At 53.1% G+C, this 25,627-nt stretch overlaps 1 protein-coding gene across 1 annotated transcript; it reads right to left on the minus strand.

Moving 5' to 3' along the window:
- Positions 1-1,939: 1,939 nt before the first annotated feature.
- On the minus strand, positions 1,940-23,847 carry AJAP1 (adherens junctions associated protein 1). Its single transcript, XM_056508448.1, has 5 exons — positions 23,019-23,847; positions 15,292-15,379; positions 12,341-12,583; positions 11,108-11,238; positions 1,940-6,585 (listed from the first exon to the last, which is right to left on the minus strand). The coding sequence occupies exons 1-4, from the start codon at positions 23,845-23,847 to the stop codon at positions 11,166-11,168; spliced, it is 1,233 nt and encodes a 410-aa protein (XP_056364423.1). The 3' UTR covers positions 1,940-6,585; positions 11,108-11,165.
- Positions 23,848-25,627: the final 1,780 nt, after the last annotated feature.

The raw sequence follows: 25,627 nt of genomic DNA on the forward strand, positions 1-25,627 counted from the left end.
TCCTTTTCCTGAAGCTGATGCTGCTCCTGCAGCCCATCCTGTTGCTGGATCCAGGCTTCTAATCAATGCTTTTTGGGACATGGGGGACCCTTTCCCACCTTCCCACTGCTTGTCTCACTCTCCCCACTTTCCAAAATCCCTGTTTTAAGACAAGAAGCTCCATGCAGCTCACAAACCCTCCCGGTGGGCTCCTCTGGCTGCCAGCAGCTTGGGTGCCTGTTGATGGTTACCACCTCACCCTGGGTAAATCAGGGCTTCGGTTTTCAAAATAGCGTGTTGATTGAAGCTTAAAATATCCCCAGCAATTACTTCGCCCCGGTATAATTATAATAATTAAACTTGGATAATGCTTAGTCCTACTTTTTATCAGTACTGTGTGCTGCGGCACCAGTGTGTGGTGTTTTGTTTCCAGACTCATTTTCCAGCCTTGCCCTGACGAGCAGCGCTGGAAGGGACATGAGCTGGCAGTCTCCAATGCTGACAAGGGGACAGTGACCCTGTCACGGCCCCTCCAGCCCTGGGGACCACTCATGGCACCGTTTAACCCGGGGCATGGTGTGTGGTGGCCGTGTCCTGGCCCTTGCTGCACAGTGGGATGAGCAGCAAGAGGGGATGCTCCCGGCTCTGTGCTGGGGCAAAGGTTGCTGGAGGGAGTAGGGATGCTGGTTCTTCCCTTTGGCTGCTTGCCTTGTCCCACCCCAATCCCTCTCCCACAGCTCAGCACAATATTTCTCCTCCATGCTCCCAGCAGCGACACTTGGAACAGCTCAGGCTGGTGAGTACGTTTCCGGCTGTGATAAATAGCAGGGAAAGGAATGAGAGCTTAACACTGTATTTCATGCCCTGAAATCCCACTTGCATCTGGAAATGAACAGAGTTCTCCAGCTGATATATGCAGCTCTGAGGCCATTCGCATCCTGTTCGCTTGTACACATTGTCTCAGTGATTTAAGCTGGCAATTTGGCCTTAAAATGAAGAGCAGCTCCCTTTGTCCCTCCCCATTTTTCTATATATTTTCCTGCAGAATGGAGCTTTTGGAGATTTGCCTGGGCTGGGGCTGGGCATCATCTCTGGTCTTGGTTTTGTGCTGGCCTGGCACGGAGAGTTGTGGAGGGTGCTGGCACTGCAGGAAGGCTGCTGCCACAGCCTGGGAATGCAAGTGGCAGGTGGCTGTGCTGGTCTCTGTTTTCCCAGGCCGTCCCTCTTCAAAGCCAACATGGACAGCAGTGGAGGCTTCTCCCCCTTTCCTGGTCAGATGGCATTGTGAGGATGACAACCATGCTGTCCCCATGTGCCCTGGGGAAGGGGGACCAAGGGGGGCTACGGGAGCTGTCTGGCAAGACAAGGGGGGCTGTGCCTGCTGCTGGCAAGAGCCTTCCTTGTGCTGCTCAGTCCCCACATCCATCTATCCATCCATCTGTTGAGCAGCACAGCAGCAGGGGCGACTGTGACCCACTGCCACCCGTTCCACACCCAGTGTGCAAACCAGAGCCACCACTTACCTGCTCACGGCCATGACTCCTCCTTGGGTAAAAGGTGGAGCTGGGAGGAATGATTTCAGAGCGGAGCTGTTTGTTTAAGGCATCATTAGTGATGTTTAATTAACTCCCCAACAGTCCTATTCAATGGCTTCCTTCTTCCAAACAGCTGTCCCAAGAGCCCTGGGGGACATTGGGTGACCCTCCTGCTGTGCCACAGGGTGTGGAGGTAGTGCTGCTGTGGCAGAATGTGCATCCAAGGGGATGCACAAGATCCTCTTCCCAGGATGAAGGCAGGGCTATTTCCCCACTGCTCACCTGAAGTGAGAACAGCTGGGAACGGGGAGATTTCCCCATGGAAGCCTCTGGACTCCTTGCTGAGATGTGGATCCCCCTGGACACCAAACCAGCCCCATCCCCTCCCCAGGAACCACGCACGGAGGAACCCAGTCACCACCGGCTGCGCGGTTCTCATATCAGTTTTAATAGCAACATCAGAGTACTAAATATACAGAGGGCAAGGGGACAGGGTGGCATTTACAGTGCTTCCAAATACACGGCTTCCACGGACAGAGACAAATTAAAAACCGCTTGGGAAGAAAAGGTCCTTTTGGCACCGCCCCAGCTTGCACTGCGGGCGGGTGGGGCAGCCACAATGCCAAAAGGTGACGGCGCTTCCACCGGATGCCTCCTGGTGCAGGATTTTCCCAGGAAAATAAAGAAGTACTCAGTGATGTAAAACCGGTTACAAAGTAAAACTGTCTCATGTTAGAAAAACGGGTTTTGGCAAAATAAAAATAAAGTGTAAACTTCACTGTACATGTCCTATCAAACAAAAAAAATAAACCCCTTGGAACCTAAAATAGAAGAATCTGGGTCAGAAATCTGTGCCCTTAGTGTACATTTTTGTGCAACATATACTTTTTTCAAAGTAAATATTATCTCCACTCGTGACACTATTAAAAATGTACCTACAAATGCTGAGAGTAATTCTTAAAAATGTGTGAGAAGCGTTAGATGAGCTCGGGAGACCAAACCCACAGACTTGGAAATGGCAAGGGATTTCTTGCTGGTTTTGAAAAAATCGCATACAGATTTAATATCTGGTTGAACGAAAATTCCAACCACATTCATCCTGAAATGGGCGGGCTGAGATAGGATAGATATATTTTTTGTTCTATTTTATTTTTTTTTTTAATTTTTTTTTTTTACAAAATATATATTATGTGTAGAATATCTACTATTTTAACTACCGTTTCAGCTGAACTACCTTCCTTCGCAACAAGCTGCCAGTGGAGAAGAGGTAACCTGAAATCCGCCCCCGCGCCGGCTCTGCCATCGCTGCAGTGAGCTCCTGGCAGGCTCGGTGCCCTTGGTCCCACGGAGCACTGGTGCCCCGTGGAGCACTGGTGTTGTCTGGAGCACGGCTCCTGACACCACCACCGGCCGCCCTTTCTCCAGCTGGGAAGACAGAGTGAAGGTAAACGATCGGATCTGGAGAGACGGGCGGCTGCCCAGCACCGGCTCTGCCTGGGGTGCTGTGGGGTGAAGCCTCCCCGCTTTCAGAGCTCAGGGGATTGAGGACCAAACCCTGCCCGCCCTACCTGTTGGTGCCATGACATGGGAGCTTGGACATGGAGCCCCAAAACAGTTTGGTGCAGGATAAAGCCCACCAGGGCTGGTGGCAACAGTGGCACCGACTCCCTGTCCTGGTGGGAGCGGCACATCCTGTGGCTCCTGCTCAGTTTGCAAGGGATGTGGAGGGAGGAGAGTCCTGGACGGCCCTGGGCTTGCTGCAGAGCCCAAGGAGAGCCAACCTCTCCTCACCATGGGTGGCTTGTCCCCCACCACTTTCTCTAAGACAGAGCCAGAAGTGACACACGGACACTCCATGACATGTCTGGGGAATGTGGCAGTCTCTTGGCTGCCATGGTGTGTTCTCAGGGACTATTCAGGGGCTAAGGAATCTGGAAAATGAACTGAAAAGGAACAGGCAGCAGCGGGCTGAAGGCTTAGAGCCAAGTGATGAGCAAAACTTTTTTTTTCAAGCTTCCAGGACCTCGGGTGAGATGGTGTGCCCAAAACATGACAAAGCCCCCACGAGAGCGTGTCTGCGACCACCACGCTTCCCTGCTTTTCCATGGTGGGAAGATCTACTCAATAGACTATGCCACGGAAATGCAACTTTCTATTTTCATTTCTTTCTTGGTTTTTGGCTTTCATCAATAGGAGGGAATGAAATCACCACAGTTCATTTCTCTTCACTGTGCAAGACTTTAGGACGCCTGGATCCTGCCTTGTACATCACTGCATCAGCGGCTCCATCCCAGCCCTTCCTCCTCCTCCTCCTCCTCTCCCTCCACCGCAGTGGCCCAGCATGGATGGGGGGAGGCTTCCTCTGATAAAGTGCAAGTGCTGTTGGTCCTTATAAATAAGGGAAGATTGTGCATCTACTTTTGTTCCCTGGTTCACCACTCAGTTCTGGGGAGACCAGGACATGTCCTGCTGCAGACTGGGGGGGAAGCTCATGCAAGTCCTGCCCTCTGAAATCTGTGCCCATCCTGGGCTCACTTCCTTCTCTTTCTCTCTCACACACACACACACACACACATACACACACGCTGTCCCCTCCTCTTCTCCAGCTCCACAGGGAATTTCCTGTGAGCCATCCTGTGGATGCTCTCTCCATCACCACTGCCATCATCACCACTGCTTGCATCGGTGCTGCCCGTGCTGCCCTGGCACCTCCCAGCTCTGCCTGACAACTTCCCTGTGGGCAGCAGGTTCCATCCATGCAGAAACACAGAGTACTGCTTCAGATGCCCTGCAAGAGGGAGCTGAGATATATTTCTTGTCATACTGCTACCGCGATTACACTGGAATACCTGTGGGAATGAAATAAATAGGAAGATTAAGGGGAGAAGCACAAGAAACATGGCTCAAAGCTGGTGCAGATGGATTCCCATGAAGTCACAAAGGAAGGACAACCTGTGGGCAGGGGCTGCACCACTGACACCACCATAACAGGAAAGCCCCAGGACACTGAGATGACCCTGGAGCAGTTGCTCAGACTTCATGCTTCCCGAGGACAGACAGTCCCCACATTTTGCAGGGACAGCTAAAGCTTTGGGGGCCACTGTTCTAGCAAGACACTGTCTCCTCTCCTCCCTGGAGGCATCCAATGCTCTGGAGAGCCAGACATGAGCCAACCCAGGAGATACTGCTCTGCCCAGGGGATGGTTGGCTCAAGTCTGCAGGTATTTGTCAGGGCTGGCAAGGAAGACTTCTGTCTGAGGCAGCGTCCAAAAATTCAGGACAAATAATCCAGACTGTGCAATTCCATGGGAAAAGGACAGAAAAGGACACGGGAACAAGAGACCGCACGCGTGGCTATGCGCAACACCACCAGGGTTCTACTTTTTTTTTTTGTTTGTTTTTAAACTGCACGTTCATTATCATAAAAGAAAGGAGCTGAGTAATCAGTGGGGGAGTAGAAACGTGGATCTGGACAATTCTAAAAAACCACTAGTATTTACCAAGGGCAGTTTACAAAAGGAACTGGAGGACTTTGGTCTGATCTCTGCTGTCGTTTCCACCCATTTAACATTGAAGGGACCCGAGCGAGACCCATCCCAGTGTCTGATGTGCAGCACGGCAAGGCAAGCACCCAACTCCATGGAAAGACTTGGACAGAGGGTTTAGGGTCAGCACCCACGAACACCACCCACCCCAGCAGGAGCTGGAAGGGCATGGACGTGTTTCTAGAGCAACACACCAAACTGGAGCCTGCAGAATCGTGCTTCCCTGGCACAAAAATTCCCTTTAAACACTATTAAGAGTTCTCCAGGATTGTGGACAGCTGGCTGTGTCTTCTTCTGCTGCAGCAGAGCCAGCCAAACCAGGAGAACAAAGGAAGAGTCTCTCAATCCCACAGCCCCAGGCTGGGGCAGGAGGGCAATGAGCTCCTTCCTCTTCTTTCTCACACAGGGCTGAGTAAGCTTTGGTGCTGTGACAAACTTAGAAGCCATTCTCAAAAAACCTCCCCACACCCCACTCCTAAAATTTTTCTTCTGTGCCAAGAGAGGCTCATCTTTTGGAAGTCCACCCCTAAAATCTGCCCCGTCCAGCCCCGAGGTGTCATGCCTAGCACAGTGGAGACTGCAGCTCTGTGGACACGGGGCAGACCCAGGATTTCCAGCTTCTTCCCATCGATCTTGATGATGTATTGGGATAGAGAAGCCTGGAAATACCTTCAGCACTGCCTTGAGCTGTGCACTGGATGGTTTTGGGAAGCTTCTCCTCTGCTTCCCGCCGGCAGCACAGCCCTGGCCGCCTCCCACCACGGTCACGTTGCAACGCTGGAAAAGCATTTCCAAAAAGAACCAAAATTATATATATATATATATATGTATACATACATATATATGTCTATACATACACACACACACGTATATATAAGTATATATGTCTACCTATATATACACATATAGGTTGACAGGCAAGCTGCCAAAGTAGAAAACATCAGATCACCCAGTTTGCATGATGCATGTTAAAGAAATGAGACCATTAGCCCATGACATCTTCTTTAAAAATGAGTATTTAAGATCTTCAAAAATTGCTACAGTACAAAAAGAGTTTGTGTGTGTATATATATATATATATTTTCTCTCTACATATACCGTATGTATGTATGGACCGGAATGGATGACCCCACCAGAAGAGATGCCCCACTCGTCCTCCACAACATTTCCAGGCGTTATTGACTCGGCTCTTTGCAAAGTCTTTGCATCGGTTCATGGCACATAATGGTATTATTGGCACAGGTTCAGAGTCACCGTCCATGGCCGGGCTCCAGGCGCTCATCCTTCCCTTTCCATCCCTTGCTGGTTCCTCCTCCTCCACGGGATTCTTTGTTCTCACACTTTCCTTTCTCTCCTCCCAAAAACGTGCTCTTCGACAATGCAGTTACCTATAGGCGTGTTCATTTTTATAAAAATATATTTGGCCCATAGAACGCTGCTCTTTGAGTCTCCTACTGGTAAACAGAAATGGTAGGTACAGGTAACCCATTATTTTTTTATATTTTTACAGGTTCACCAATGGAATCCTGTTGAGGACGAGAAGAAGAAGAAAGATTAAGTCATGACAGGGAATTTGCACCATGTCTTGCACTGCTTGGATGATCCCCCACAGCCTGGAGGTTTCCTCCTCCTTCCCCCCTGATTGTGGAGCTGCGGGATTCCTGGGGGAGCAGGGCATGGAAGGAGCAGGGTATCAGTGACCTCCTCCTCCTCCTTCTCCACAGCTGCTGGTCTGTGCTGGGGATTGGGACCACAATTTCTCTCTTCTTGGGGACTTTTCCAGAGTGGGATTTACTCCCAAGCATCCCTGCATTCTGCAGCTTCTCACACTCGGGCCTTTGAGAAGCGAGTGCTCTGGCAGACGAGCAGATGATGACAAGCACTAACAAGATTTTCTAAAGTTAAATCTAAAGAATCAATAGGGAATTGGTTAAGCACTAAACTAGAGATCCTATCAAAGTCCTTAAGCTATTTATTTACCATCTACTGGAAGATGTCTCCCTATGCAATCTTGGACCCTGAATGTGAAGACAGTCACTCCCCATCATTGGCGTGTGGCCACTTGCTCTACATATCCATGACATTTCATGAGCTGTAGCACAGCTGAGTGTGCCAAAGACAGCTGCCAGCAGGTACCTACACCCTCTACAGCAGTGCATTCCTAATCCACACATCTGTGCCCTCTGCCTGGCTGGGATCAGCAACCAGAACACGGTGTGCTTTTTGTCCCAGGGTTCTTTCTCTAAAAAAATGCTATTTTTAAGCAAAATGCCCAATACACCATCTCCAAGAACAACCCTGAAGTCTTAATTAGCAAGACAGATTTTCCAGAGTCCTTAATCTCCTGTGCTGGGGCTGTGCTGGGACTGCTGCTACTCCTCCGAAGACAAGCCGGGATCTTTTATGATGACTCATTATCTGTTAATGTTAACACAAACCATTTGCTGTTGTTAGGCAGAACGGGGCCAGCACAGCAGCTGCTGCCGTGCTCGAGCGCGGCGTCACCAGAGAACGCTGCCGGCTCTCTGTGCCAGGGCAGGGTCAGGCTGGTGTCACCAAACCAGCACAGCTGCTGGGCCCCCAGGTGCCCCTCCCTGCCAGCCGTGGCTCTGGGGGAGCACTGGTTAATGCACAGTGGCAGGGTGTACAATCGGTATTGTATCCCAAATAGCCTCTTTGTGCAAAGTAGGTCAGCGCTTGATCAACCTTACAGATTTTTGTATAATCTCATTCCATGGGGTTTTTCAGTCAAAGAGAGTGGGATTAAGGGCAAGAATAATGCAGAATCTCGAACTTCATTTCAGAAAGCCCCAAAGCCAGGATGAAATCAAGCCAAACCAGCCACCCTGTGCTGTGGTGCCTGGACAAAGCCACTCAAGTCTTTGGCACACGTCCTGTGCTGGTCTGCAGAGCAGCAGTGCTCCTGCCTCTGTCTCGGTGCTCCTCCAGCACCACTGGCACCAGCCAAGAGAAGTTTTCTTTTTCATCCCTCCCTTCAGGTGACTCCTGAGAGCTTCCACTGACTGCTCCACTCCTCACCTACCCAGCCCAGGGCAACACTGAAGCTGCTGCAGACAGACTGATTTCTCTGCCTGCAGGAGTAGCTGCTGGCAGCTGCTGCTGAGGTGTGACATCCACCCAGGTGTGACATCCACCAAGGAGCTGGTGTTCCAGAGGGACCTGGCTGCCAGCACAGGCAATCTGCTGGAAAGCTCCACCAGCTGTTTGCCACGGGCTGCATCACCTGCTGTGGGGAGGGACAGTGTCCTGGTGGGGACTGTGCCTACAGCACAGGAACCCTCCCCATGCTCCTGCTGGCACAGGAGGAATCTGACCCCAGGAAATAGCTTCAACATCTGCTCCCTGTGTACCTGGATGAGTTTCACCAGGTTTCCTGACACAACAGTGGCATTGCCTGCAGCTCACTGGGCTGGAGGTGCTCTGAGTGCTGCCCCTTTTATCTGCTGCCTCAACTGCTCAGCCCAGCCTGATGATGCTGTCTGCATCACCCAAGGCCAGGGTGCCAGCTGGGCAGCACTGTGGTCAGTCTTCAAACCAGGCTGATGGACTGTCAGATGTGAAGTTCACATTGAATCCCAACTTGGCTTCCAATGGTCATTTTGACAAAACATCTGCAGCACCTCTATCCTGCCATCCCTGTCCTGGGACATGCCACCAGCCTTGTGCCCACACCATCAGGAGCACTGATATGCCACCAAGACAGCTCAGAGCTGTGAAGTGCTGTCAATTAAAATTTGTAAAACACTAGGAAAAATGGGCTGTGAGGAGAAAGCTGCGTGTAGCCCCTCCAGACAAAAAGCTGCACATGCTTCAGATCATGCTTCTCCTCTGCTGTGGTGCAGTGGGTCAACAGCAACTGTCCCCTTCAGGTGACCTTGCTGTGGCTGTGGATGCCAGCCACAGCACACTCCCCTGGAAGCGGTGCAGCCCAAGCAGCTGCATCTCCTTTTCCTACAGCCTCTCCCCTAGAAACAAGAGCTGGAGAGGCATCCTCCATGCCTCCACTCCTCTGCTTCCCTCCATCCCCCTGCTCCTCTGGCACTTGGCAGCTGGTGACAGCACAAGGCAGCCACAGTGGCAGGGACAGCCTAGCAGGGAGCTCATCTCAATGCCATCTGCACCTTACACAGTGACACATGAGACTTGGAATGCTCTTTTCACCTGAGGGATTTCCCACTGGCACCTGGTTTCAGCTGGGGCACAACACTTATGCGAGTGTGTCCCAGAAACACCCTGGTGCAAACACACCTATGCAGAGTAAACACACAGAGAACAGGTAGAACAGGTTTGGGATCAATCTCATTTTGTTATAGTTAATGAAACCAAACAGCAGCTTCCAGAATTGCATCTGTAATTGAAGAGCCATTACAGAGCTAATGCTCCAGGTACGAGCTGGATGGATTTTTCCAGAGCGCGTCAATGTGCGTTTTATGGATTCCATGAAAATGGGTCAATGAGAATTTCAAGGATTTAATAAGGCGTAATGGAATGGCTTCAGGCTATTTAAAGAAATCTATGGAGGTGACCAGGGCAGAGTTTTTGGCCTGGGGTTTCACAGGACCTGGGGCAGGAGCAGTGGGATCCATACAGGATTCCTACAGTGCTTCAGGCTGCTCCTTCCCTCCCTCCCTCTACCTGAGGCATGGAGAGGTGTAGATGGCATCGAGTGTAGCTGGCTTGTTTTACGTGTTATTTCTTTTTAATTCACTTTAAGCCAATGGAAAGACATCCCAAACTACAAAACTGAGGGTGGAAAAGGGCCAGTGTGTTATTGCTGAGGCTGGTGTTCCCTGCAGATCCTCCATGCTAATTCTCCTGCTGCCCTCACTCCTGGCACCAGTTCCTGACTGGGTTGCTTTGCCCTCTGTCCCCTGAGACAGTGGCCACAACAAAAGAATCAGAGAAAAAACCAAGCATATCAGCAGATGGGGAGTGAGAGCCTTTCACCTTCACCACTGAAACTGCTGCAGACAGAGTAAGCTGTGGGAGGGCAGTGCCAGATGAATCCCTGCTCTCTGCCCCACTGGGCTGGCACAGCCCTCACCTGCCCTGTCTAGACACCGCCAGCCCCAGCCTGGCCGAGACCATTAACTTTTTATTCGCTTCCATTCTAATCTAATTATATTTCTGTGTTCAATAGCTGTGCATAATGTTAAACAGCCTATTCCAGCCAGGGAAGGCTGGAAATTTCATTTACACTGAATACATGATTCATTACAGCAGGGACTTGGGACAGAGCAATTAATTCACCTGAGCACGTGGCTTGAGTGGGCATCACTGCCCAGGGCGAGCTGGCACAGACAGACTTTTCCTGCCAGTGCTATCACCTGTGCCACCTTCAAAAGCGACACATGAGGTGAAAACAGCGCAGACCAACTCAACAAAAGAGAAGAAAATCCCCCAAGATTGTACTCTTGAAACTCAACAATATCACTGCACTCCTTCAGTCACAGCAACACCCCAGGTGTGACCAGCTGCTGGGGACTACTCAAAGGGTTGGCTTTGCAGAGCAGCAGGAGGAAAAGGAGGAGGAGGAGGAGGAGGGGGAGAGGAGAAGGAGAGGACCCCAGCATCCTTGCAGTGAGCATGGAAGTGTTCTTGACAGCAAACATCACCAAATGAGCTTTCAGATACTGGTGCATGCCATATGTGTGGTGCTCTGACAAGGCGGACTGTCCATCATGCCACCAGAGGTTAATTACAGATCAGGCCATTTCCCAGCACGGAAATTACTGTGGCTTGTTCAGGTTTTAGAGGTGGGCTGGAACTATGGGATCAGGCTGAAGTTCAAGGCTGCTCCAGGGACCCTTTATTTTTGAGTCCTTGTCCATTCCACTCCCTGCCTGTTAGTGTGGGCCTGTCTGCAATTAACCTCCCTGGAAAAGCCCTTTGGCTCTTCCATGGCATGAAATACATCCAGTCACACTGAAGGAAGTGCAGATGGGAGGATGGCACCAGGCAGGGTAGGATGGGCACGGTGGGGGCAGGGGAGGGATGTGGGATGGACGCAGGGAGCGCGGTACGTACCAGGAAACAGCCCGCTGGCGTCTGCCCTGCCCCCAGAAGTCAAACAGGCTTCGGCCAGTCAGCAGGAGATTTCAAACCATTTCTCAGACACAAAGGCCACGGGAATAAGATGCCGGTCAGAAGAAGAGGGTCTGCAGTGAGCAGAAAGAGGGGCTTGTACACGCTGGTACGTAACACACGGTGCAAGCCGGGGTGGCCTGCTGTGCAACCAGCTTTTTTACATCTCTCTAGAGTGATGCTTTGAGTGGGTCTGGGTTCACCAGGCTGCCTGGAAGTGCTCTGGGATAGAGGGTCCCAGAAAGCATCGCTGGATGGTGGAAAAGCCATGATCTCTGCCAGCCAGAACACAGGCACTCTCAGTCAGCTGGCTGCAGTTCATATCAAACCAAGGCTTGTGAACACCCAACAAAATGGTGTGACAATCCCTGCCAGTTCTCCACCTTCCAGGGTGTGAAGAAACCCTGGAAAATTCAGACGAGCAGAACCGTGCACACACACAAGGGATGCTGACTGAAAAGGCATCAGTGAAGTTGTTGGCTCCAGACCTGTCCTTGGGGCAACCAGACATGGGCTGTGGCTGCCACACATGTTGTGGCTCCTCGAGGCTGCCTGGAGCATCAGCTGCTCATTTTCTCCCTCAAAACTCTCTGCCTGGCTTCCCTTTCTACCTCTGATGGGAACACACATTCACCATATGGTGAAACCACACCAGCACCCAGTGAAAGCGCTCTGGAGACAGCCTGTGGTGCAGGAAACATTGCTCCTGATCCCCTCCCTCTGGGCAGGCAAGGGGCTGGCAGAGCACGGCCACATCCCCTGGCTGCCAGTGCCGCTCCTTGTTAGCGCTCCGCCGTCATTTCACAGCAGCCAAACGGATCATTTGGCTCTCGCTGCCTGCTCCTCCATTAATCACCCGCTCGTTTGCAGCCCAGCAGCTTTGCCGATGCCACTGAGGAGACAGCACGGGTGCTGGAAAAATGGCTCCAGTGGCATTTTATGTGCTGGCAGCAGCAGCAGCAGCTGGGAATGAACATGGTGTGGTGCTGAGCTCGCCCAGCCCTGCAGGGCCAGGGGCTGCTGAGGCACCCACCCAGCCTCACCACCACCCCAGGGATCAGGGGACAGCCCCACAATGAGCACCCAAGAGGCAGGTGGCTCTGCCAAACGCCCAAGAACATCACCCCATCAGCACAGCGCTCCCCACCCAGCGGGAAAGCACGGCGCCCACCCCACCTGTTTCCATTGAAGGTGGTTTTGTAATCCCCGGGCGAGTGCAGCGTGTCCTCTGCGTAGACGGGCACGGGGGTGCGGACGCACTCGTGGGAGCACTGCAGCGTCTCGTTGTAGGCGGTGAAGATGTCGAGGGCGCTGGGCACGCGGGCGGGGGCGAAGTCAGTCAGGTTCTGGCAGCTCTCCTCCTGCTGGTCCAGCTTGCGTTGGTGGCTGTTGCGCCGTGGGCGCCCGCTCTGCGCGCAGCTGGGCAGGGGGGAGAGAGAATCAGACAACCGTGGGATGGTCTGGCTTGGAAGAGACCTTAAAAACCCTCCAGTTCCGTCCCCCTGCCATGGGCAGAGATGCCTTCCACTAGGTCAGATCCTGACTGGTCCCTGTCCAACCTGGCCTTGGACACTTCCAGGGATGGGGCAGCCACAGCTTCTCTGGGCAGACTGTGCTATGGCCTCACCAAAGTCATAGGGAAAAAATTTCCCCTAAGATCTAATCCAAGTCTCCCCTTTAGTTGAAAACCATTCCCCTGGTCCTGTCCCATTATCTGTCTATGTAAAAACTTGCCCTCCATCATTTTTGCAAGTCTGTTATGGTCTGAAAGGCTAAAGCAGAAGGCACAGTGTACCCCTAAAATTTGGCAAGAACACTGACCTGATTGACCAGTCATTACAGATTGCTCAATACTAGATAAGAATTCAGAACTGGAAAGATCAGCCACCAGCAGTAATTTGGCTCAGTGCTTTTTCTTGAGAATAAAATTTACATTTTAGACACAAGCTTTTTCCCATCAGAGGAATGACTTAATGAGTCACACATTTGTACCTGCAGGAAGCAAAAGCCTTTTCTTAAGTGAAAATATGTAGGTGAGAACAATGAAGTGAAACCCTTTCCATTTGGGAGGCACCAACAGGTTGGAATTTCTCAGGATAAATGAGCTCAGGACCTGGTGTGACACAGCAGAGGGATGGCTGGCAGGGCAGCCCTGCTCTCTGGGGGCTCCTCCAACTCTAGAGGCTTCATCAGGATCTCGTGGCTGCACAACACTTCTGGCTCAGCACGTCAGAGATGAGGAGAACCCCAGCTCGCAGGAGCCGCCCTCAATCAGCCTGGTCCTATTTCAGGGTCTAGACACTGATTTAATTAAGATGCCACTTTTTCCAGATGGGATTGACAGTGCCTCGCAGAATGCTGGAGTTTTGGGAGGTGGCAGCTCCGAGGGCGGTGGGAGCTGGGGATGCCAGCACTGTCTGTGGAGGGGCACCCCTGGGGACAGGAGTGGGGGGCTCTGCCAGGAGCAGTGGCAGCATCTGCCAGCAGCAGGGCACTGCCAGATCTGCTCCGGTTGATGCAAACAAAGGAGACAGCCCGAAACCAACTGCTGTCTCCCCATGTGTGCAGGAGAAGCAGTGACAAGAAGGACGCTGGCTTGGCATGCAGCCATCACTCACCCATCCTGCTTGAGGGGGACAAATGCCAGCCAAAGGACAGGGACAGTGACTGTGTCCCCACTGGGGTCAGGGCCAGAGCGTGTGATGTGGGTCAGCCCTGCCATGGAGCACCCACACACGGCCCAGGGTCACCCAGTGAACCCAGGCAGTTTGGTTGGAGCTGAGCAAACTCCCAGGTACTGTTTCTTCAACTGGGACACACCTGGGTGCTGCCCACAATCCCCTGCTGAGGATTTTCTCTGGTGATTTCTCAGTTTCACTTACTGTAAAGCATTTCTATTCTACACTGCCCACTGGATTTATTTTTTCCCCTTTTTGGCTCCAGCAGCAGTTACCGAGCTGTTCTGCCAAGCTGTGGTCAGCCGGATCAATGACTCGTACTGCTCACTGCTGTGACTGGAGACAAATCCCACAAGTGTTTTATAAACTATTTTCCCTGCTCCTTCACTGAGACACTGTGGCAACCAGGGAAGTTTAGAGAATCAAATCCCACTTGAGATACAGGAGGGAGCACCACTTTGCTCCTCAAAGCAAAGCTGTGGGGCCAGAACCTCAGTGCTTTCAGTCAGTTGCTGCTCAGCATTACAGCTTTGCCAAGGTGAAGATGCCTCCATAGCCCTGCAAAGGGCTTCTCCTCTCACCCCAGTTAGCCAGCAGGCTCCTCATCAACCGGGTGCTGTTGTTGCCTCCTGGCTGCAGGAATTGATTTGCTGCAGCACCCATGCAGAGCTGGGCCAGGCCAGAGGGGAGAGCCACTGGCCACTCTCCCCCAGCCCTGTGCTGCAGCCATGTCTCTATGCCAGCAATGCTGACCTCAAAGTAGGGCAGTTTCCCTGGGAAAATAGGTAAAGTGAGGAGTGCCTGGAGCGAAAGCTAACCTATTTTGCCATACGCCCAGCCACACTGGGAGAATAAACGGGAGCAAATGGAGCTGGAGGAGCCCAGCAGCACCCTGGGGGTTGGGGCATGCTTCAATCCATGGCACATGAGGGGCTTGGAAGGTGCCCTTCCATCCCTGGGGTCCCAGGGAAGGGCAGGAGATGCAGCTGCTTCTTGCCAAGCCAGGCTGGGGGTTTTAGGAGCAGCATCAAAGCTCCTTAGGGAAGCAGCGGAGGAGCTGCTGCCGGCACTGGGCAGATCCTGGGAACACTTGCTGTGGCCCAGCACACGGCTCTGACCTCTCCAGGTGGCATCGTGCTGAGGCACTCAGCCCCAGCAGCAATGTGCACATGTCCCATGAGACTTTTCCACCCAACCCCAGTCACATCCTGGTCCCCAAAGCCACTGGCCACGTGGTGTGAGGTGGGGAAGCTGCAGGGGCGCAGCCGAACCCTGATGCACCCACGTCACACACCCTTTGGTGTAAACCCCCCATTTCCTCCTGCAATGCCTTTCCAAAACTATCCTGGCAGGTGCCACGGGCTTTGGCACCTACAGCAGAATGGGCACCTCCATCCCTGTCCCCACCCCATGGCACCCCCAAGCCAAGCAAAGCAGGAGGGACCTTACCAATTTTTTAAGACAAGAGTTGTTATCAGCGCAGCTATGACCATGATGAGGGACACTGTAATAGTGATTATCTGATGAACTGCCAGACCTGCAGACAGAAGAAAAGAGACAGTGGGGATGGGAATTGAGGGGACCCTGGCAGAGCCCCCTCCCCACACAGCCCCCCACCAGCCCTTCACAGCGCCGGGCCACACACAGCCCCCGGCAGCGGTGCCGCAATCCTCTCTCCCGCCTTACACAAAATAAGCCAGGCTCCTCATTTCCTATCCTCTCAAGTATGTTCCTTGTCAGCCCGAATTAGGCACGAAGAACGGAAGAGGAGTGAAGACGTCTCCCCTCTGGGATGGAAAGGGAGACGAGTGCAGCCTTGCACCGGGTGCGGGATTCACCAGGGATAATAATTACAGCACTGACGGCTGCTCGCTTTGCAGGTTGGGTGGGTTCATTTCCCCCTCTTCACCTTCCACGGGGTATCATTTTGGCTCGTGGATCATTCCTAATGAGCAGTTTGGAAACAAAAGCAGCTCGCTGTACACTATGTTTGTGATTTTGTGCTGCCTTACAGTTGCAATTTCATAATGAAATGATTTTTCCTGGCTGCAGCCCAAGGATGTGCTATTTTTCACAAACAGATGTTGCAGCTCCTGATGGATGGTAGTTTTAATAAATAAATAAGTCTTAGAATGACAGGAAAATAAGCAGTTTTATATATATCTGTATCCGTCTGTGGCAAGGATGGTGTCAGTGCCAGGGCCATGGCTCAGCTGAACTGGGGGTGCCTGGGGGCCACTGGGCAGCTCTGGGGCAGCCACCACATGTGGGGAGGGATTCACTTGTGGCCCCTGTGCTGGCCACAGGGCCAGAGCTCACTCCTCAGCTGCTCCACCTCTGGGTTTCATCTCCCAGGGGAATTCACAGGAGAAATGCCACAGTGGGAGGCACCCCACCTCCCAAAGGTGAGGTCCAGAGAAGCACTTCTGTATATGGTAACACCACTGTGAGTTCCCAGAGGGTGGTGACAATGGCAGCGTGTCCCGACGGGCCCGAGGAGCGCGGGGGCAGCACAAACCACAGGTTAGGAGTGACGCCCACCCTGGCACAGCCAGCCCGGCCGCATCCTGCACGGCAGCCTTGGAGCAGCTCCCAGTGGGACGCTGCCGAAAAAGATAAAAGGAAAGACTCTAAAAATAAAATCGAACCAGCCCAGTGCCCGATTCCTTTGAAAACAGAAGTGGAGTCAGGGATGAGACCTCCCTCAACACGGGGAGCTGAGGCAGTGGCGGCAGGGCGGCAGGAGAACCTAACGATGCAATTAATCCTTGCATTTACGTAATGGGAAAGGCACAGGCAGAACAGATTGCAGGTGGCTGAGCACTGGTAGGGATGGCAGCTCCTCAGAGCAGGACACATGGATTTTAAGAAAGGCTGGATAATTTTAGACTCCCATCACACACATAAGTTGCCATATGTACCGGCACAGCAAAGTTCCTTTGCATCATGTATTAATTCTGCACCAGAAGCCAGGGGGATTTCAAGGGGACAGGAGATCTTTGTCTCAACGTGGTGGTGTTGGACGGAGGGAAGGGACCTGCCTGTGATGGTTCCCTGGGAAGCCCTATAGCAATACCTGATGCAATAAACACTACCAGGTCTTTATTCTTAATTTACAAATATATCAAATCCTTTCCTATAGGAATGGATTCCTAGGGCCATATGAAGAAAGATCAAGCAAATATCCAATCTGTGAGGGGTGAGGTTAATAGGTGGGGCACCCTTTGAGAGGGGAATGTACATAAAGCATCCTGGGGGGTGAGGTGAGATGCACAGAGATGCTGCCAAGGGCAAAGCAGTATTTTACACACAGCCCTGGAAGCCCAACTGGATGGAGGAAGGGGATTTGGAAGATAAAATCAATAGCTCACAGAGCAAAATCCTCCTCCTCCAGTGTAGGCAGCTGCCAGGCACAGGCATAACTCCCCATGAGAGCCTGTGCCCCCAGAGAGAGAGACCCTGGGAGCAGGAATTACAGCTCCTGGGTTTTGTTTGCTCATCTCCATGGCAAAAGCTCGGATCCCAGCGGGTCACGGAACCCGGCGGCCACGTAATTGCACGTTATTAACCGTGGAAACAGGGAGCTGCAGAGAGGGCAGAGGCAGGGAGGGACACCCAGCACTGTCCCCTGCACCTGCCAACGCCTCAGCCCGGCGAGGGCTCCCCCTGCCAAGGCTTTTACCAGGCAATTTGACGCAGTGACCATTTAACTAGAGGGTAATTACAGGAGAAGTATTTAATGGAACCGAAAGTGTGTCCAAGCCGCTGTGCTTCTGCTAGTGCAGCAGAATTCCGCGCGCTGCCTGCCAGGAGGGAAAGCTCTTCAAAGGCGCTCTCTGAACCCTTGGAAATGCTGAAATATCTCTGGGTTTTTCCACTCTCGTGCTGTCCGTGTGCACTACACTCTCACTGGGGCCTCTAATCCCCCTGATGGGGGGAGAGGGGCCATGGAATCCCAGCAGGCAGCACAGCCCAGCTCCCGATTCCCCACATCCTGGCCAAAACCCCAATCTTCTCAGAGCAAGCCAATGCCAGGGCTTTTTTTTTATCTGTTATTTTAAAGACCATATATTTGCTGCTGAGATGAAAGTGCTGAGGTTTGGCCTTTCTGGCCACCTTTTGAAACGGCTCCCGGACAGCTCTGCATCAATGGAATTAATTCCAGGAGAAAAATCCATTTGAGACTAATGTCTTGCTACTGCAGGAGCGCGCAATGGCAGCGAACAGGAGATATAAGCTCTTAATTAAAAACAAAGAGAACCTCTATCCCCCAAGGCCTTTATTTCAACAGCTCTGGTTAGGGAGCCTGTATTTTTCATTTTCCCAATAAAAACAGCTATGAGCTGCAACTCTTTGAAGACCCTCGTCAAGGCCTTGAAGCTGCATAAAATTAGAAAAATGAGAAAACAGCTCTATTTCATTTAAAAGGGAGAAAACTGGAGTTACTTGTATGGGCCAGATATGGCTACCCCCAGTCTTTTCCCACACATATGCTGTGTGGATCTCCCTCTCCTCAGCATCCCATCCTCATCCCTGCCACGAGTCTCCTTCCTCTGCTCTCACATGCACTGAGCACCAGGATGCCAATGCCTCCTCCTGAGCATTGTGGAGAAACTGGGCACAGTGGCTGGACTCAAGAGTCTCTACAGCTTCCCCAGCCATCAGAAATCACATCTGAGCCCCAAAAACCTCATCCCCTGATAAAGCTGCCTGTGGACAGAACAATTCAATCAGGAGTGTTGTGTGGCTTCCCTGCTGCCACGGCTGGCCTTTCCCAGGGGGGATCAGCCAGATTTGGCCGTAACATGAATCTACTGCTGGTTAATAGCTTGTAAGGAAAATAATTTACAAAAGCCACAAGGGTCTGATACAGGGGAGGAGACACAGCAGAAGCCTTCTTGAAAAGCCTAGTAACAGTACACAGCCAGTTCCTGTGTAGCCCAATTCACCACACCACAAACCGCCTTGGGTCTGCTTTTCCCAACACCTTCTTACTGGCAAATCTGGGGTCAGCAAAGCTGCTTGGTTTTCCACCTGGTAAATCAGTGATCTCTCTGAAACCCAGCCCAAGGAGGGTTAGTCATCCTGAGGTGAAAATGCAGCTTTTCAGCAAAAAAATCACCAAGGTTCCTGGTAACTTTCAGGTATTTTGAGCTGGACTGATGAAAGGAAAACATCCTCCCGCTGCTGCTGCTGCTGCTGTAAAATGTTCTTGCCAGGAAGGAAAATCCTGGAGGCTTATGCTAAAGAGACTGGGACTTATCTTCTCAGGTGTTATAGCAAATATCACCAAGCAATAAATACTTGGAGAACAGCAGAGGAGAGTTTCTGGCTCACTGAGATGCACGTGGGAGGATGTGCACAGGCACGTTCGCCATCCGCGCATCCGGGGAGTGTCCGTCAGCTCAGGTGATGGCCTCACTCCTTCTTTGCTTCCAGCTTCATTCTCCACCATTCAGGAGAACTGCAGCTGATGCACAGCCCAAGGAATCCTTTGGGCAGCTCCCAGGAAGGGTAACCCGTGGTGCCAGCTCCTTCACCTCCTCTGTGTCCCTCAGCTGCAGCATCTCCCCACGCCTCAGCACAGCGGATCAAAGAGGCAGCTACATCCTCACTGCCCAGGCTTTTTTTTAAAACACATTTTATCTTTAATTAATTCCTTTGAAGCTTTTTGCATCTACTATCTCCTCGCCTCCAGCAACCCCTCTACTGCACCCTCTTTCTAGAGGCAGGGTCATCACCAGTGGGAAGCAACACCTCTATTATTATTTACTCCTGACACACTGCTGGCTGGAGGTGGGGAGGGGGTGGTGAGTGGCCTTGGGGCCACCACCAGCTCAAATCCAGAAGCCAACACCCACATGGCCCCCGCCTTCCCCCAGGAGAACCCCTGGTGAAGGGGTGTCCCTGAGCACCAGCTCTGCCACACGCTCCCGAGCACGGTGACAAATGCGCCGCGACCGGCCATCAAACACCACTAAGAGCAGCAGACAGCACATGGAGTTTTCTGCCTTATAAAGCACTTAAAGGTTTAATTAAAGACAGCTTTATCCTAAAGCTCCTGAAAGGAGCCTTGGACAAACCAGCCAGTGCAGTTCCTGCCTCGCTCTGACAGCTCTGATTCATTCCACTCTTCTCTGCTTTGGCTGAGGCTACGGGACCTGGGGATGATCTGTCTTGGTGGAGGTGCCCAGCCCACGTGGAGAGTGCCCGGTGAAAGCTCGTCACAGCCCTTCCCACTTACAGCATGCTGGAATTTTAATTATTCCTCTCTTTCCCCACTCCAGTGTAAAATGATTATGACAGCCCTGAGAAAGGAAGCACGTTTTTGAAAAGCACAAGCATAAACTATGCCTGGATGAACATCCTGCATGCCCAGCTGATGCCAGCAGTGCTGTGCAGCAGGGGTGGCACTGGGACAGGAACACCTGAGCCTGAGGTCACCTGAACCTCCAGGGCAGCACCCACCGGGCTAGGGCACGCACCATCCTCTGCTCTCATCCCAAGCATTACCTGCCATCACTCCTCTGCTGCCTCTCCTGCCTATGAGCCAAGGAATTCCTATTCCAGGGGATTTTTTTAAGCTTGTTTTTGCTGTCAGCGACTCACGGAGGCATTGTTTCTGCCTTTTTTCTCTCGCTCCTCAGTGGGGAGGAAGGGAGGGTGAGAGGAAGATCTGACAGAGCGGAGCTGCTCCCATTGCTCATCTCAACGAGCACTGCTGCCTCTGCTAAGTGAAGTGGTTCTTTTTACCAGCCTGTGTGCACCCCAAGGACTCCACAGTCCCACAGAATCACCAGGGGCCCAGAGGCAAAGCACAGAGGGATACAATGACAGAATGGAGGGACATGGGGGCAGCAGCGCAACAGCAGCCAGCTGCTCCAATGGAATCAAGTGCTGGGGATCTGCGTGGCTCCAGCAGACCTGGGACAGCTCTGCCAGCTCCTGTGGGTGCCACACACAGGTGGTTCCACCCTGACCTCCCAGGAATGTGCCAGGGACAGCTGAGGGACCACAGGCAGCGAGAGCAGCACCGCACCCACCCCGGGCTCCCGTCAAGGCGCCTCACCGGACAGGGACTGGCAATGCTCACTGAGGCAAATAAACCGTACAGGCGAGTTACCTCATCCTCATTTGTAGCCATATGCTTTTCCCAGCAGAGAACAAACACTTCCAGCCGCTACAGCTTATATAACAGAGTGGAGCAGGGCTGGGAAGCTGCACGGCTTCGCACAGGCGCTGCACCAGCAGAACTGGCACGGGCACGGACCCTGCTTTGAGACAGTGTTGGCTGCTCGCTCCCTAAACACTGTCCCGGGGCATGGCAGGGGCATGGAGCTCCCACTGGGAGCATACTGGGAGATCTCTTGGGTGCTCAGCCCCAGCACTGGAAGGAAAAGCGCATCTGGAGCCCATGAGCTTTTCAATTGAGGGTGGATGAGCTGGGATCAAACAGGGCCTTTAGACCTGGGGAAAGAATTTATCACATTCACTGCTTGAAGAGGAGTTAATTAGCAAGAGCTCCGATCCTGGAGAAAGCCCCTAATGAGAGCCAAAGCCTGCAGATTAAAGCAGCTGGCCCCCTGGGAGCTGCCGGGGCTGCTGCTCCCATCGTTCCGTGGCCACGCAGGACAGCAGTGGTGGCACCAGCGGGTGGGTGGCATCACTGTCAGCTCAGCTTTGCCTAAACAAGGCAGCCCACTCCAGTAAGTCCCAGAGTCCCAGCACATGCCAGGAGCCATCCTCCTGCAGCTGGTGCCGGCAGAGGGACTCCTGCAGCTGGCTGATGGCAACAAGTCCCCTGGTCCCCACCCTCCTGGACTGGATGGTGCCACTGAGGCCAGAGGCACTGACCAGGGCAGGTCTGGGGAGACCAGGCTGCTGCTCTCATCATGCAGAGAGCAGCAAAGCTGCAGCCCTTATCGATACTCCCTTGCTGATCTATCCAGCCAATTCTAGCATTTTGTATAAGGTGTGTAGGCTGGGAGTTATTTTTCGGCTATAAATAACTCCTTTAAGTCAGGAACAACATCCTGGTTGCATCGTCTCTTTCTGCCAAGCCAGGCTGGCTGGATAAATTAATTGGGATTAAGATTAGGCTATAAAATTCCTATTCATTTCGACTAGAAAATCGCAGTGGGCTCAAAGCAGTCGATGCACAGTGAGTAAATTCTGTAAACTATCCACCGGTATCCCACAGTTTAATATCAGCAATAACAAATATAATTTGCAATAAATGGGAAGCAGCTTTCCCATCCATGTCCACGCAGCAGCCAGCGCTGGGGGAAGGCATTGCTGTGCCGAGCGTGGTGCTCAGCGCGATTACGGGAGATGGGCTGTGGATGGAGACTGTAATGGGAAAACACAGCGAGCGGCTGGAAAACGCCTCGGATAAAAGCGATAATCAGCACCGCCGTTCTCCTCCGAGCGCTTGTTTAATGTCACACTAACTCCTGTCCCAGGCAGCGCTGCCACCGGGACACTCGCATGGCGAGTGTCTCTGCTCCCGGACCCGCCACCCCTCCTGATGTCCCCGTGTAAGGGTCAGTCTGAAGTTTCTCTGATCTACCTCACGATCATCCTCAGAGACTGAGACCCCGGGACCCCACACTTGCTCTGGACCTGAGTTCTGGCCCAGCCGAGGAGTGTGCTTGCCCAGGACTATTTGTAGCTGTGCCTGGTGCTGCCATGGCACGCTGCTCTCAGCAGGGTACTGGCTGTAGCGCCCTGTTCCACCTGTTCCTTGGACCAATGATCTCCACATACAATAGTCCATAAATCTCCCCACCTTTTGGCCAGAGGCCACTCTCTTTGGAAAAGGAATATAAGAAGTGACTTTCTTAAAGAGACCCTGAGATCTCTTTCTCCCCAAGGGATCAAAGATGCGTCTGTCATCGGAGGACTCATGGATGACGTCCCTTCTGTTGGTAGCTACATCCCATCCTTTCTCTCTCTCTCTCTCTCCCCTTTTACTTTGTTCCTTTATCTCTCTCTCTTTCTCTCTCTCTATAGCAAAACTGAATTGTTACACACAATAAACTGCATTACTGCTTTCTGCTGAACAAACCAGAATCTATTGCCTTTTGCTTTTGCACCCTGGGGTCGAACAAACCATCACGACTCCCGCTTGGGTTGAGCGGATCGTGACACCCCGCCACCTCCCCGGCGGACCCTACCTGTGCTGTCCCCCAGCCCACGGGGCGGCCGAGCATCCTTGCCGCCGCTGCTGTGGCCGGCGGCCGGCTCGGCGGTGCTGGTGCGGCCGGGGCTGCTGCGGGGCCGGTCCCCGGCGGGCGCGGGGGCCGCGGTGCTGGGAGGCACTCGGGGCGGCGTGGCAGCGGTGGCAGCGGCGGCAGTGGTGGTGGCGGTGGTGGCGGCGGCGGTGGCGGTGGTGGTGGTGGCGGCGAAGGCGCTGGGCAGCGTGCTGCTCTCCAGGGAGTCCTCCTCGCCCGTGGGGCCCCAGACGATGACCTCGGGCAGGGCTGTGGGGCGCCCGTCCCGCGGGGCGAAGCCGCGGCCGCGCAGGTGCCGCCGGCCCCTCCGGGAGCGCGGCCGGCGCGGGGGGCGAGCAGCAGGCAGCGGGGCGGCGGGGGGCGGCCGGCGGGAGCGGGGTCTCTGCAGAGGGGGCGCGGGGGCGCAGGTCCAGGGGGGCCCGGGGCGTTGCAGCTCGTCCTCCCCGCTCGCCGTGCCCCAGAGCGAGCTACGCGACAGTCTGTGCCGGAGCGCCGGCCGTGGCGAGAGCCTCCCCCCAGTCCCGGTGGCTGCGGGCTGGCAGCTGGCAAGGTCCATGGCTAGGTGGAACATGGCTATTAAAATCCAAGCATGGCTTCCGAGCGGGCAACCTGACCTGTGGACAGACAGGGAGCGTGTTAGTGGGGCATCCCAGCTCTCCCTCTCAGTATGGTACATCCTAGATCTCCGAGCCCAGGCACCCAAAACATCGTCCAGTTCCACGGCTATCACTGTCCTCCTTGGTTCTCCAGCCAGCGTCCCCCAAAATGGCATCGGAGGACACACTGCACCCCCTCCCCCTGAAAACTACCACCACCAACATGGCAGGCTGAGGATCCCCACTCGCAACCGTGACTTTTCAGTTTGTCTGGGAATGACCTGAGGATAGGTTTTACCAGGAAACACCCTGGAGGAGTGGCCAGCGCCTGCTTTGCCCAAACTCAGCCCTTCTCCAAAGCAGACAGCCCAGCAGAGCTCCAGCAGCACAAGCTTTCACTCCAGGGACGCTGAGATGCAGGGCTATCAGAGAGCACATCCCAAGCCCACAGGCAGCATGATGAATCCTTCAAAGGGCTGGAGGAGACGAGTCCGTGGGCTCTTGTGTTCACACATGGAGCCCATCTCCCACCGTGGCAGTCACCCACACTGCAGCAGGAACATCCTCCCACGGAGCACGGCACATCCCCTCCCACGGCGTGGGGCACCCGAGCTGAACATGACCCTGCAGCACAAGGAGGGCAGGAGGAGCAGCCCCGTTTGCTGCCCTGGAGCAGTGGAACACCCCTGAGCTGCTGGCAGCTTCAGCAGTTACAGTTTTACTTTCATGTCACCCTCACGTCACATCACGTCACAGCCCTCTCCCGTCCCCAGTGGCACTGCACCGAGGCTCTGCTCCCCTCATGTCTCCTCTATGATGCTGCCCCGTGTAAAGTGGCAAGAAAACCTCTGATAGGCAAATTTTTATTGCCTTTCCTTCCCAACCCTGGAAAAAAAAAAAAATCATTAGGCCAAAGCCCAAAAATCTTTACTCCATTTTACTTAGCTTTTACACGAGAAAGACTTTTGTCAAACTCAGCATGAGTTAATGAGAGCTTTACATGGCTAAACGGGCTAATCCTCTGCAGCAGCGCCCGCACAGTCCTTGGGAGCACGACAGAATGTGCATCTGGTTGACAGAAGCATTTGTACACTCCCTCCGTGCGTGAGCAAGCAAAGCTAAAGGAGCTGACCTGGATACTCCCAGGCACAGGCTTTTTCTGCTCAGAGGATCTCTGCTTTTTTCCTAATTGGGTATTTTTTCAAAGCGTAACAACATTTATTTTGGGGAGGGAGAAGGCAACGCAAGGAAACAGCGCAGAAGGAGAAAGGGAAGAGCCAGAAACAGACAACGGAAACCAAAATAGTTCAGGCTGGGGGAGGAAGGATTTCAAGGCTTCTAAAAAACCACAAACCACCCAAACCGTGGTGGTGGTGGTGGTGGTGGGTTTTTTTAGAGGCCGACAGAGTGGTGGCAGCACGAAGAGTGTCCCCCACGTGCTGTAGGCAATGCCGTGCTTCCACTGGGGAGGAGCCACAAGCTCATGCTCCAGCTGGATCATCAAGTACAGACTCACCTTTGCAGTGCTCAGGATCACTCCTATAGCATGTCAGGCTTGATTTCAGCCTCTGCCCAACTGCCCAACATCACCTGAAACATCTCCTTGCAAGGAAGAAAAGGTGCTGGGCACCTCCTGCATGTCACTCACCCCAGGTGCCACCTCTCACATCATCTGTGCCCGCACCCAGACCTCCCCCTCCCAGCACTCTGTGTTGCTCACATTCAGAACTTTTATGAACAGCTGCTGAACAGAGCAAGAGAAAATATGCCCAGCCCAAACTTGGTGCTCGCTGCATCCCAGCCACTGTCTGGAAACTTCTGAAAGACAATATGCCAGTTCTTGGTGCTTGGGATTGGCAGCTCACAGGAAAAACAGATATTCCCCCTGTTTCCATCTCCTCCTGTCTCCTTGTGACATTTCAGGCTGTGGCAATGGCAGCATGAACTTGCAGGGGC

The sequence above is a fragment of the Oenanthe melanoleuca genome, chromosome 21 (genome assembly GCF_029582105.1).
Source record: "Oenanthe melanoleuca isolate GR-GAL-2019-014 chromosome 21, OMel1.0, whole genome shotgun sequence".
NCBI classification, from domain to species: Eukaryota; Metazoa; Chordata; class Aves; order Passeriformes; family Muscicapidae; genus Oenanthe; species Oenanthe melanoleuca.

Bases quoted from the DNA above. Each gene is read 5' to 3' on its own strand.
- AJAP1 (XM_056508448.1), bottom strand. From the start codon at position 23,847: ATGCCATTTTGGGGGACGCTGGCTGGAGAACCAAGGAGGACAGTGATA. The intron at 15,380-23,018 runs GTAGGGTCCGCC...TTCTGTCTGCAG, and splicing joins TGGGCTGGGGGACAGCACAG to GTCTGGCAGTTCATCAGATA. The intron at 11,239-12,340 runs GTGGGGTGGGCG...TGCTCACTGCAG, and splicing joins ACCACCTTCAATGGAAACAG to ACCCTCTTCTTCTGACCGGC.